The sequence below is a fragment of the Bos taurus genome, chromosome 2 (genome assembly GCF_002263795.3).
Source record: "Bos taurus isolate L1 Dominette 01449 registration number 42190680 breed Hereford chromosome 2, ARS-UCD2.0, whole genome shotgun sequence".
NCBI classification, from domain to species: domain Eukaryota; kingdom Metazoa; phylum Chordata; class Mammalia; order Artiodactyla; family Bovidae; genus Bos; species Bos taurus.
This window is the reverse complement of record NC_037329.1, coordinates 26,345,978-26,358,478: the sequence shown is the minus strand read 5'-3', so window position 1 is coordinate 26,358,478 and position 12,501 is coordinate 26,345,978. Positions and strand designations below refer to the sequence as shown.

Below are 12,501 nucleotides of genomic sequence, written 5' to 3'. Positions count from 1 at the left end.
TTAATTGGAAGTATTTAAAAATTTTTATTTTTCTTGGAGTATAGTTGCTTTACAGTGTTGTTAGTTTCTGCTATGTAGCAAAGTGAATCAGCTATATGTTTACATATAAATCCTTTTAAAACAAAAGGAAGGTTCAACAAGATAGAGAATAAATTACAGAGACTAGAGAAGATTATCATTGGTTACATATCAAAACAAAGTGAGGGTCAGTTCCTGGGAATTTTTTGAACACTTTCCTAGGTACCATCAGGGATTTAGAAGCTGTATTTGAAATGGCTCCTGCTCTCCAGGAATTTACAGTTTAGTTGGAGAGACAACTGTTTAAAATGGAATATATTTTGTTTAAAAATATATATCATATTGAGAAAGTGCTACAGAACTTCAAAAGGGAAGATGAGCTGACTGAAATATAAAGTATGTAGAAATGCTTCCTTCCTGTTCCAAGAAAAGGGAGTAGTTCTCCCTAACTCCTGCAGAAGTTAGAGCTTGAGCTGAGTATTTGATAATATAGGCCATGCCATGGTATGGATGAAGATGTTTTCTTCTCTGAGAAACGAAATTACCTGGTCAACTAGTAGGGGCAGGCCCAGGCCTTGAACCCACATTATATGAGTATGTATTTCAGTGTCCCTCTGTGTGTATGTGTTCATACACACATTTATTTTTCAAATTATAGCTCCAAAAATATGTTAGTGCCAAAAACGGGGTAAAAGGGAAAGCATACTTGGAGAAGCAAAAAAAACTGGAGCATAGTTGGAGTTTTTGTACGGGTATGTCTAGGTGGCCACCATGATAGGCTTTAAGCAGTCTTTCTCATTTTTCTTTTAAATACAGAGATTTTCTCTTTTTTTTTTCCTCCCTTCCAAACTAATTTGAATGTGTTTGTGTTAGGAGATATAGAAAGTTGTGTCTGCTTCTCTCCAGGAGCAAAAAGGCTAGAAAAACTTCTGCATCCAATACATCTTTATTTTTATATCATCCATTCAGGATGGCAGAAACAGAATACTATTTTGATTTTCAGCAGTGAGGGAAGGGCAGACGTGGGGCATGTGACACATTTGTGTATTCTTTTGTCTAGCAATACTTAAGGGGCCAATTTTGTTATAAATTAGATAAGGAAAAGCTGATTGCTAGGACTTCTGACATAGTGATTTTTTAAAATTCTACATACTATTCTAACACTTTGGATAGGTATTTTTTGTTTAACTCAGAAGAAATGTTGTACAGGAGATCTTACAACCATAATCTGAAGTTAACTAATTACATTTGGCAGTTTTCTTTCAAGTATCCTTTAAAAATAAAATTTCTGGTAACATGTTTATCATCCTTTAAAATATCTTATTTGATGATAGAATAAATAGACTTGTTCTTGTACTTATTTTTTAATGAATACTTTTGCAAATTATGCTGAAATAAAAGTTGACATTCTGGTTCTGACTTTCATTTGTAAGAATTAATTGTGTTTCTGGTTAGCTCTGTTAAAAGTACTAACTAGGAAATCTTAGTTTTTATAAGAGAATATAGCCATTAATTTTTTTCTACAGATTAGGCAACTGAAGATTTGTGAAAACAAAATGTATTGATCTCATTTATATTCCCTTGATGAAGGAACACATGCTGGTCTCCGCTCGCTTTCTGTCCACTAATATGAAATCCTTGTCCCTGCTTCCTTGCTGGTAGGTTTTTAGAAGTTCAGTGAGCAATGCAAATCGCCTGAAGGGTGGAAAATTCCCTTGTCACACAGATGCCCTTATCAGCAGCAACCAGATGGAGCTCTGAGCAGGAACATTATCAATGTTAAATTGCTTTTTCTCCCCCCTGAGTAGAAAGGATTAAAGCATTTCTTTAGAAATGGGTGGCAAATATACAGATTTAGAAATATTAATATTTTTAACAGTTTGCATTTATAAGTTAATACATGAAAATAATGTTTCAAAACACGCTATGTTCAAGATACAGCCAACCATCTCAAAGTGTTTGTTTTAAATAAAACAGGGTACTATTCTTTCCTGAATTCACTTGTAAAGAGTAAGCTTGAAATGTTGCCTTTTTTTTTTTTTTTTTTTAAGATAAAGGATATCTCACTATTAGTGTCATATACATATCTTGGATATAAACTTGGTTTATTCAGTTTTAGTTGTGGCAAGTAAAGGTGTGTTTAAGTTTGTTAATAATGTAGAAGTAAAAATACACACAATCACTTAATTTTCATTTATTATCAAAATTAATTGGCTATTTTACTGTTACTGCTTTTGAGTAAATCTTTAGATTCTGCATCAGTTTGATTTTTGAAATGTCAATCTACTAATTATTGGTATTCTTTAAGCTAATAGTTGCTAAATATATTGTAATTCCAGATCTATATGAACAATACTATTGTTTAGCAGTGTCAGTAGTTATATATTTTAATAAAACTATAATTTTAGAAGTCTATAAAAGAAACTGCTGTTAATTATATGTGTTGTTCATATCCACTTTGATGTTAGTGGTTTTGTTTCTTAATATTGGTTTCTATATGCCATCTAAGCTCCAATGAGTGATAACCATTTCTCTGATAGAAAAAATTGGTATGCCCTTATGTTTTATATGCCAGTAACCACCTAATCAGAGGCTGACAGAGTACAGATTCTTCAGATTCATATGCAGGTTTTTGAAATGTGTTGCAGTTTTTTTCCTTAAGGCATAGTTTTTAGTATTTGCCAGCAGCTGGGATTTTGCAACAATTACAGTCTGACGTGTGCAGTTTTGCAGGTATAAATATGAACATATGAGTAAGGGTAGATAAATTGTTCCCCTTTTTTATTTCTAAGAATCAGATAAAATATGATTGTTACTGATATTGCATAAACCATAATTTTGCAAATAAAGTTGAAGAACTTTATTTAGGTTAATTCAGACATGTCAGTAAGACAAAAGTATTGCTTTAACCTAATGACCGAGATGCATTTTAATGCTTTGCTTACAGAACCAACTTGGAACTTGAATTAATTCATCGAGGAGGGAATTTATGTTCAGGTGGTGCAAGTACAGCTGGTAAAAGGTCCTGTTTAAGTAAGTATTAAGCAGTGCTAACTTTAAAAAAAATTCTAATTATGTCATGAAAGCACATGCAGGCAAAGTGGTCTTTTAGTGTATTTTCAGATTCTTTTTATGTTTTGTATAATCACTTTTAATAGTGATTCTATGCTTTAAATCATTAATCTTGTACTTAGAAGAATCATGAATATTTAGTTCTTTATATACTGTGATTACTCAGTAAGTAAATGTAATTAATCAGAATTACATTGGTTCAAAATTAAAAATACATTATTCTCAACTATAAATTGTCCTCAAACTTAAATTCTTTTAAAGAATTTTTATGTTGTGTGGACTTAAAAACTTTTTATAGACAATTTGTGTCACCTATGGATTGTAGCTGCTATTAATCAGTAAACAGATTTGTACTGTATTTTGATGTATACAAATATATTAAAATGGTAGATGTTTGCTCTTATGAATATGTTAAAATACTAGTAATTATTTAAAAACCAATATAAGTTTTAAAAAATATGTATATTATTTTTAAAAGATACATATGTAATTTTGGAATTATTTCAAAGCAAAGTACTGATCAAAAAAAATACCTTGCAATTTCTAATAAAAAGATACTAACTTGTGTGAAATTTAAACCAAGTTAATTTTGAAATTCTTACTAGTTGTATTAGATTTTTGTGTTATCACTTTGTACTTAGAAGTTTAAGGTTTTAAAAATTATTGTTTACTAAGTATTTAATCTTTATTAACCCCTTGACATAGGCACTTAAACACTACTTATACCCAGTGATTTAATATGTTTTATAGGGGAAGCTGTTGATAAATCTGAGTACTAGCTTCTAGTCTATTTGAATTTGTAGAAGCTATAATTTCACTTTTATTCTTTCTTGTTAATTTGTTGTTTGGTATTGGTTGACTTAATAGTTCAGAAACTGTTATATTAGAAAGTGTTTAGTAAAGGAATTTTAGTTTTATGTTCAAAATCTACTTTTTTTCCCCTGAGGTACTTAAATTTATACAGAGGCTTGTAAATGGTGAATTTATCCAGAGTGCTAAAATTAGCACTACTAAAATTAGTAGTAAAATTACTACTAAAATTAGTAGTAAAAGTCTAACAGCATCCACTTCAGTAATCACTGTCAATTTTGTTTTGAATTATTAAGTTGATAGCTACTTCCAGGCTTCTGTTCTTTTTATTTTCTAATTTAGTGAATATGAAATTTCAATGTGACCGTATAGAAGCGGTCATGATGAAGCTTATCCTAAATACAAGTTAATACTGTTTTTAGTTTTCTTCTTTTCCTTATCAATTGTGTTAGCTTCCCTCCCAACTTTTATTAAGATATGATTGACAAATAAAACAATTTATGTATTTAGGTTGTACAACATGATGGTTTTGATTTTAGTTTTCATATGACTTATTATTGTGCAGCTACTTATGCATTACTTATCCTATTTATTTGTAAAAGCAGCTCTGTGAATCATGTGTGCAGAAAGTTATATGTTCTATAAAATCACACTATATTGCAAGTATATAAACTTAATGTATTTATTATTTACTCAAGCCTTACTCAAACCTAATTTAACACAAGAACATACTGATGGTATTTCATAGATTCCTATGAAATAGTAGATCAAATATCTCATTTTTTCTTCTTCTAGTAGTTCTCTAATGGTATTAGTAAATAAAAATTCTCATTTCTCTGGAGTCTGCTCATAAGTTGATATTTTCCTTTTCCCATTCATTAGTTTCTATCCCATTCATTAGTTTCCCTCTTAAATATATCATTTAAAAAAGTCTTGTCTTTTTTTCATAATATTCTGGTGAAAGAGAAAATGCTCTACTAATTAAGCAAATGATAAGGAAAGTTACACTTTTGGAATAATGTTCCATCACAAATTCCTGATGAAATTGAAGTTTAGTTTAGTCAAAAAAATATTTAATAAATGTTATGTGGAATGGTTTGTGTAATGCCTGATATATAATTGGGCTTCCCTGGTGACTCAGATGGTAAAGAATCTTGCCTGCAATATGAGAGACCGGGGTTCAATTCGTGGGTCAGGACAATCCCTTGGAGAAGGGAATGGCTACCCATTCCAGTATTCTTGCTGGAGAAACCCATGGACAGAGGAGCCCGGCAGATTACAGTCCATGGGGTTGCAGAGTTGGACACAAGAAAGCAACTAACACAGTGAGAGATAAATATGAATGGAGACACACACACACACACCACACACACACCACACAGTGGGGGTAGGTGGAGAAGAAGATTGTTCTGTTAACCACAATGAAAGCAGAAAATATTATCAGCAAAATTTATACTGAAAAATCAAATTGTCTTGGAATAATGCTTTCAGCACTTTCATATTCAAATAAGTTTTTTAGTATTGAGCTAAAATGACCAGTACCCAATCAGAGTAAAGGTTCCTAAATACGTATCTGGGAAATTTTCCACAGTGAAAAATGAGCATTATTAATTCACATAGCAATGTACTATGGTATTTTAATAATACTTTACATTTGTACTTTTAAAGTTTATAAAGTACTTTCACATAAATTATTGTCTTTAGAATAATAATGTGAAATAGATGTTATCTCTTTTTCATAGAAAAGGAAACTGAACTTCAGAGTGATTGCATTGCCAAGTCATACAGCGGAAAATGTCAAAGCTTGCAGTTGAACTCAGCTCTCTGACATTAAATTCAATTATGTAAGACATATCTCTTACCCTTAAGTGTCCCAAAGGATGCAGTACCTTTACAAACATTCATCCATGGGCTTAGTCACTGCACACTGTTACTGCACACTGTTGCCTTGGGATCTTTTCAGGCTCTGCCATGCCATCTGTCCTGCTATCTTGCTTATCTTTGCCAGCCTTTCACTCTGAATCTTATTTTGTGTTGGACCACTCCTTTAGACATTTTCTCAAATCCTTATTCCTTCTTTGGATACCATGGGTTCTCCTTTATTTTTCACCAGTTTGCTGGCTGGTTCCCTCTTACTCGTTCCCGGACCTTGATCCGTGTGGATCAGCTCGCACATACAGCTCTGCTCCTGATTCTTAGGTCAGAACTCTGGACCACCTCTTTATCCACTGGAAGCTCAGGCATTAAGGACCTTGTATTCAACAGATAAAACTGGTTCTAGATAATGTAAGATATAAAGTGTTAAGTTCTAAAGTAGAGTATGGAAAAAGTTCTAGAAAATTTGGAAGTTTGGGATCATATCTAGCTTGTAAAAATTAGTGAAGCTTTTGATGTTTCTGAACAAGATTTTGAAAAATAAGTGAATTTGGAGTTTTTGTTACAAATTAGTGTATCTACAGATAAGTACCACCAATTTGGTTAGCAGTAGATGTAGGACAAAGCAGATGTAAAATTGAAGGCATAACTTTCTTATTAAGAATAATGTTTTATTAAAGTTACGAGGTTAATTTATTCATTCAGGTGATTTGAAAAGAGACATGAAACTCCATAGATTCCAGTGAAGTTCACAGGCTTTCAATACTTTTGTGCCATGATATTCTTAGTGTATTTCTCAAGTAGAAATTGTTAGAACAGTGACTGTGGTGGGGGGTGGGAGGAAGCGACATCATTGATAAATTGTTAATATTGGATAATTTTAAAAAATTATCTTTAGTTAGATCAACATTTTCCATATCTTTGGGTTTTAGCTTTCTGCTTATTACTGTAGTTTAAGCTACAGTTCATACCACAAATGGATTTCATGATTTAATAGAAATAAAAATTAAACTTCAGTCAAGAAAGCTTAAGACAAACCCTTGCTTTGACATTTTCATTTGAGGAGCTTTAACTTAATTTTGACATAATATATAATCTTTTCAAGAAATGATGCATACTGTGGGGGACTGCCCCCTGTGTTTGTTATTCCTAGGAAGGAATCCAGCTTGACGGTGTGCATGCAGCATGCAGCTCAAAATAGTTGCTCAAAGATAAATTTTTGGTGAATTCAGAGTTAAAATTATTTTGATGTTAATTTCACCCTGCAGTAATACTCCATAAGGATATTTTTAAATACTATCACAAAATTGCTATTCAGTAGTCTCATCTTATTTTTTAACAGTGGTAAAACCTTGATATCTATGGCTTAGTAAGGTCTTTTTCAGATTGAAAAACTATGAATTCTACAAATAGGTTGAATCACAACTTTTGTTCTATTCTTTTTTGTTACCTCGTAACAAGAAGAAAGTTTGGCCACCAGATTATTATAATGGTTGAAATGCATAAATGAATGTAAAAATGTAGAAATTGCCTTCAGAATCCATTCTTCATGAGTAGGCAGATAGTTTAATGGCAGCCTCATTTAATCTCATGGATTCTGTTCCTCATAGTATCCAACCAGAGAATTGTTGTAAGAACTTAGTTTTACCATAGACTATAAATCTTAACACTACTGTTTCTACTACTTCAATACTACCATTATCAAATTGGGGATGGGGGTGGTTAAGGAGACCGGAAGCAAGATAAAAGTTAATTTTCAGCCTAGTCTTTTCTTTTTTAAGCACCTAATTTATTCTCTTGGCCTGTTAAAAGGTGGGGTTAGAAGGAGAAAATGGGATTTATTCCCAAAGATTGATACAACTTCTTTATTGAAAACTAAATACATTATTAATGTGGGGAGGCCTGGTTAGAGATGTGGTTTAAGATTTTGAGCTAAGAGCCTTAGAGTGATTTCAGCTGTTCTTTAAAGTCTTTTTCTGCAGGTCCTGTACTTTGTGGCACAGGTACTAGGCCTTTCTGTGTTGATGGTATGGTTATTTCAGGAACTAAGCACCACAGATAATCATTTCCACTATCAGGCCATAGGAGTCCTAAGATCTTGCTTGGCTTAGGGCAGGGCAGTTCCTCTTCAGCAGTGCAGTTAGAACCCTCTCCCCTGTCCCTCGGGAGAAGGCAGTGGCACCCCACTCCAGTACTGTTGCCCAGAAAATCCCATGGATGGAGGAGCCTGGTAGGCTGCAGTCCATGGGGTCGCTAAGAGTCAGACACGACTGAGTGACTTCACTTTCACTTTCCACTTTCATGCATTGGAGAAGGAAATGGCAACCCACTCCAGTGTTCTTGCCTGGAGAATCCCATGGACAGAGAAGCCTGGTAGGCTGCAGTCCATGGGGTCGCACAGAGTTGGACACGACTGAAGCAACTTGGCAGCAGCCCCTGTCCCTCGTCTTGAAATGGGATGCTTAAATTAGACGTGGATTCATGGAGTATGTCTTCTTTGGTAAGGAAGAGATTAGGAGTCCTAAGAACTGACCTTTTTCTTTACCCTTCATAGGACTACCTATGTGTGGAGGCAGAATTGTGCACCTCTTCATATTGTCCTATGCCATGCTGTAGAGGTGAAGGGGGAGGCTGGTCACCTAAACCTGAAAGTAGGAGAAGAAAATTCCATGAAACTAATGCTATGATGCTTGAGATAACCAGAGAACAATGGCGTAATATGCCTGGGAGTGGAGGCATAGTAACTGCAGGAGAAGAACCCAGCATGAAAAGTCAAAGTACTAAACACAGCCTTTTCTTTTGGTATTTTTGAATTTTCACAAGGGATAATTAAAGCAAAGCTCATCTACTTTAACTTGTAATTGTATATCCCTTTATTAACTAGGAGCAATAGAGATAGAAATAAAGAGGTGGGGGTGGAAAGGAGCAACATAGAATACGGTGTTGGAAGAAACACTGGATTGGAATTAGAAGATCTGAATTCTAGTCCTGTTTGTTATCTGTTGGACTACAGGAAACTTGCCTGACTTTTTACCTTGCAGTAGAAATGGGGATTATGATACCTGTGCCAACCATCTACCATATCTGTCATGATTAATGACAGATGGTATTAAATACCAAATGTTATTAGATACATGAGCTAAAGTATTTTATATATGTGTTTGTGTATAATACATACACACATATATATAATTTTATTATTATTGATTTTTTTCTCAATCCTTTAAAATTCCTAACATAACTGCCACTTTATTCCCTGTCTGCCTTGGCTGAATTGCTGAGCGGTGGGGCAGGAAAAGCTGAGTCAGCTCCTGTTACTCAATGGCATGAATTGCCTGTTTCTAAGGAATCAGAGCTACAGATCTTCATCTTCAAGTTGTTCCCAGACCTCACCTGCAAGTTCTCTCCATCTTTTCATGGATAATTTCTCAGGACTGTGTAAAGGAACCAGGGGAATCTGATTCTTATTTGAAGCATGTACCCACACCAATTACATTCATCCCAGGATAAATGGGTCAGAACCATTTCCTCACTTTGATTATTCAGTTACAGAGAAACTGAGATTTATTTTTCATGGTAATATAGAGTCATTTGGCTAGTTAAAATTTTTTTCGTTCAGTTCAGTTCAGTTGTTCAGTTGTGTCTGACTCTTTGTGTCCCATGAACTGCAGCGTGGCAGGCCTCCCTGTCTATCACCAACTCCTGGAGTTCACCCAAACCCATGTCCGTTGAGTCGGTGATGCCATCCAACCATCTCATCCTCTGTCGCCCCCTTCTCCTCCCACCCTCAATCTTTCCCAGCATCAGGGTCTTTTCAAATGAGTCAGCTCTTCGCATCAGGTGGCCAAAGGATTGGAGTTTCAGCTACAGCATCAGTACTTCCAGTGAATATTCAGGACTGATTTCCTTTAGGATGGACTGGTTGGATCTCCTTGCAGTCCAAGGGACTCTCAAGAGTCTTCTCCAACACCAGAGTTCAAAAGCAGCAATTCTTTGATGCTCAGTGTTCTTTATAGTCCAACTCTCATATCCATACACGACTACTGGAAAACCATAGCCTTAACTAGACAGACCTTTGTTCACAAAGTAATTAATGTCTCTGCTTTTTAATATGCTGTCAAGGTTGGTCATAACTTTCCTTCCAAGGAGTAAGTGTCTTTTAATTTCATGGTTGCAGTCACCATCCACAGTGATTTTGGAGCCCAGAAAAATAAAGTCAGCCACTGTTTCCACTGTTTCCCCATCTATTTGCCATGAAATGATGGGACCGGATGCCATGATCTTCGTTTTCTGAATGTTGAGCTTTAAGCCAACTTTTTCACTCTCCTCTTTAACCTTCATCAAGAGGCTCTTTAGTTCTTCAGTTTCTTCCATAAGGGTGGTGTCATCTACATATCTGAGGTTATTGATATTTCTCTCGGCAATCTTTATTCCAGCCTGTGCTTCCTCCAGCCCAGCGTTTCTCATGATGTACTCTGCATAGAAGTTAAATAAGCAGGGACACAATACACAGCCTTGACGTACTCCTTTTCCTATTTGGAACCAGTCTGTTGTTCCATGTCCAGTTCTAACTTGCTTCCTGACCTGCATACAAATTTCTCAAGAGGCAGGTCAGGTGGTCTGGGATTCCCATCTCTTTCAGAATTTTCCACAGTTTATTGTGATCCACACAGTCAAAGGCTTTGGCATAGTGAATAAAGCAGAAATAGATGCTTTTTTTTTCTTGACAAGTATTTAAACAGTGATAACTGCAGTGATAGAATGAAAATCTTGAATGATCTAGAAATGCAGGCAGTTAAGTTTACCTTAAGTAAATTTTATCAGTGGTACAATTTTAAACAGAAGCAGTTTATGAAAGTCATTAGGATAACTCTTCCCTTTAATATGTATTTCCATCTTAATTCAGACTTAAATTGAAGAAAGTAGGGAAATCCACTAGACCATTCAGATATGACCTAAATCAATCACTAATACAGTGGAAGTGAGAAATATATTTAAGGCACTAGATCTGATAGATAGAGTACCTGATGAACTATGGATGGAGGTTCATGACATTGTACAGGAGTCAGGGAACAAGACCATTCCCAAGAAAAAGAAATGCAAAAGAGCAAAATGGCTGTCGGAGGAGGCCTTACAAATAGCTGTGAAAAGAAGAGAGGCGAAAAGGAAAAATATACCCATTTGAATGCAGAGTTCCAAAGAATAGCAAGGAGAGATAAGAAAGCCTTCCTCGGTGATCAGTGCAAAGAAATAGAGGAAACAACAGAATGGGGAAGACTGAGATCTCTTCTAGAAAATTAGAGATACCAAAGGAACATTTCATGCAAAATGGGCTCAATAAAGGACAGAAAAAGTATGGACCCAACAGAAGCAGAAGAGATTAAAGAGAGGTGGCAAGAATACACAGAAGAACTGTACAAAAAAGAACTTCATGACCCAGATAATCACAATGGTGTGATCACTCACCTAGAGCCAGACATCCTGGAAAGTGAAGTCAAGTGGGCCTTAGAAAGCATCACTACGAATAAAGCTAGTGTAGGTGAAGGAATTCTAATTGAGCTATTTTAAATCCTAAAAGATGATGCTGTGAAAGTACTGCACTCAATATGCCAGCAAATTTGGAAAACTCAGCAGTGGCCACAGGATGAGAAAAGATCAGTTTTCATTCTAATCCCTAAGAAAGCCAATGCCAAAGAATGTTCAAACTACTGCACAATTGCACTCATCTCACACGCTAGTAAAGTAATGCTCAATATTCTCCAAGCCAGGCTTCAGCAATACGTGAACCATGAACTTCCAGATGTTACAGCTGGCTCTAGAAAAGGCAGAGGAACCAGAGATCAAATTGTCAGCAAATGCTGGATCATCGAAAAAGCAAGAGAGTTCCAGAAAAACATCTACTTCTGCTTTATTAACTATGCCAAAGCCTTTGACTATGTGGATCACAATAAACTGTGGAAAATTCTGAAAGAGATGGGAATACCAGACTACCTGACCTGCCTCTTGAGAAACCTATATGCAGGTCAGGAAGCAACAGTTAGAACTGGACATGGAACAACAGACTGGTTCCAAATAGGAAAAGGAGTATGTCAAGGCTGTATATTGTCACCCTGCTTATTTAACTTATATGCAGAGTACATCATGAGAAACGCTGGGCTGGAGGAAGCACAAGCTAGAATCAAGATTGCCGAGAGAAATATCAATAACCTCATATATGCAGACGACACCATTCTTATGGCAGAAAGTGGAGAAGAACTAAAGAGCCTCTTGGTGAAAGTGAAAGAGGAGAATGAAAAGTTGGCTTAAAGCTCAACATTTAGAAAACAAAGATGATGGCATCCAGTCTCATCACTTCATGGCAAATAGATGGAGAAACAGTGGAAAACAGTGAGAGACTTTATTTTGGGGGGCTCCAAAATGACTGCATATGGTGACTGCAGCCATGAAATTAAAAGATGCTTGCTCCTTGGAAGAAAATTTATGACCAACCTAGACAGCATATTAAAAAGCAGAGACATTACTTTGCCAACAAAGGTCCGTCTAGTCGAGGCTGTGGTTTTTCCAGTGGTCATGTATGGACGTGAGAGTTGGACTGTGAAGAAAGCTGAGTGCCGAAGAATTGATGCTTTTGAACTGTGGTGTTGGAGAAGACTCTTGAGAGTCCCTCGGACTGCAAGGAGAGCCAACCAGTTAATCCTAAAGGAAATCAGTCTTGAATATTCATTG

At 35.5% G+C, this 12,501-nt stretch overlaps 1 protein-coding gene across 1 annotated transcript in view; it reads left to right on the top strand.

The window, feature by feature from the left end:
* The window catches only part of UBR3 (ubiquitin protein ligase E3 component n-recognin 3), a 205,240-nt gene that overhangs the window by 159,122 nt on the left and 33,617 nt on the right, over nt 1–12,501 (top strand). The window contains exon 30 of the mRNA XM_059878117.1: nt 2,966–3,051. Within this exon, the coding sequence (XP_059734100.1) occupies nt 2,966–3,051 (86 nt within the window). The remainder of the gene's footprint in view (nt 1–2,965; nt 3,052–12,501) is intronic.